Genomic DNA, 793 nt, shown 5'->3' with positions numbered 1-793 from the left:
ATGGCATTTGAGGCTCTTAGTGATGAGAAGTTAGCCAAGGTCTTTTTGACTCTTCAAGCTGTCATGCGGTTGGTACTTGAGCACCGTGGAAACAATAACTTTAAGCTGCCTCACCTGAAGTAGGATGCGATGGGACGTGCAGGCACACTGACGGAGAATTTGTCCTGTTCTGTGTCACTTCTCGTCGCTGCCAGCCTCCACTACCATTAAGACAGTTTTAACCAATGAGTTTCATTTGTTTTCATTTTGTCCAATGATTGTGAAATGGTGGCAGTATTAGCAAAAAAGTCGATTTTGCAGTGGTGACAGTAATTGCTAACAGAGAAAGTACTGTATAAACCGAAACTTTTTCACTGGATTTGCCACATTGTACGGAGTGGTGTCATTATCCTCACACTGTGTTGGCACCAACAACACGCTTTGTGAGTGAGCTGATGGCTTCGACCCACAAACGCCGCAACTTCTCCAAGGACGACGGCATAATGCTACTTCGTCAGGTTTCCCTTGAAATGCCATTCCAGGCGCGACGGGGTCTCGTGATGGACCGTTGGAGTGCCGTTGCGAGTTTAGCCGACCCGAAATCGACGCAAAACGCGCATGCAATCGCTTTATGCTGCTCATCGATGCGCATCGCAATTGCGACAAAGCTTCAGCTCAGGCCTCTGGCGTGGATGAAGACGTCAACAAAAAGATCTTGCTCTTGGACGACTTGTTGGCCGCGTATGACGACGATGCAAAAAATGCCGACCAGCGGCGTGCTGATGAAAGTCGTGAGCTTGCAAATCATTCAGAA

The 793-nt window shown here is 48.0% G+C and overlaps 1 protein-coding gene across 1 annotated transcript; it reads left to right on the top strand.

Annotated features, from left to right (window-relative positions):
* Positions 1 to 210, top strand: H310_00180 (hypothetical protein; the record flags this gene model as incomplete). The annotated part of the gene is made up of 2 exons (XM_008862854.1): positions 1 to 72; positions 124 to 210. The coding sequence occupies 2 exons, from the start codon at positions 1 to 3 to the stop codon at positions 208 to 210; spliced, it is 159 nt and encodes a 52-aa protein (XP_008861076.1).
* Between the last annotated feature and the right edge of the window lie 583 nt (positions 211 to 793).

Source organism: Aphanomyces invadans (assembly GCF_000520115.1).
Source record: "Aphanomyces invadans strain NJM9701 unplaced genomic scaffold supercont1.1, whole genome shotgun sequence".
NCBI lineage: Eukaryota > Oomycota > Saprolegniomycetes > Saprolegniales > Verrucalvaceae > Aphanomyces > Aphanomyces invadans.
This window is presented reverse-complemented; position numbering and strand designations above follow the sequence as displayed.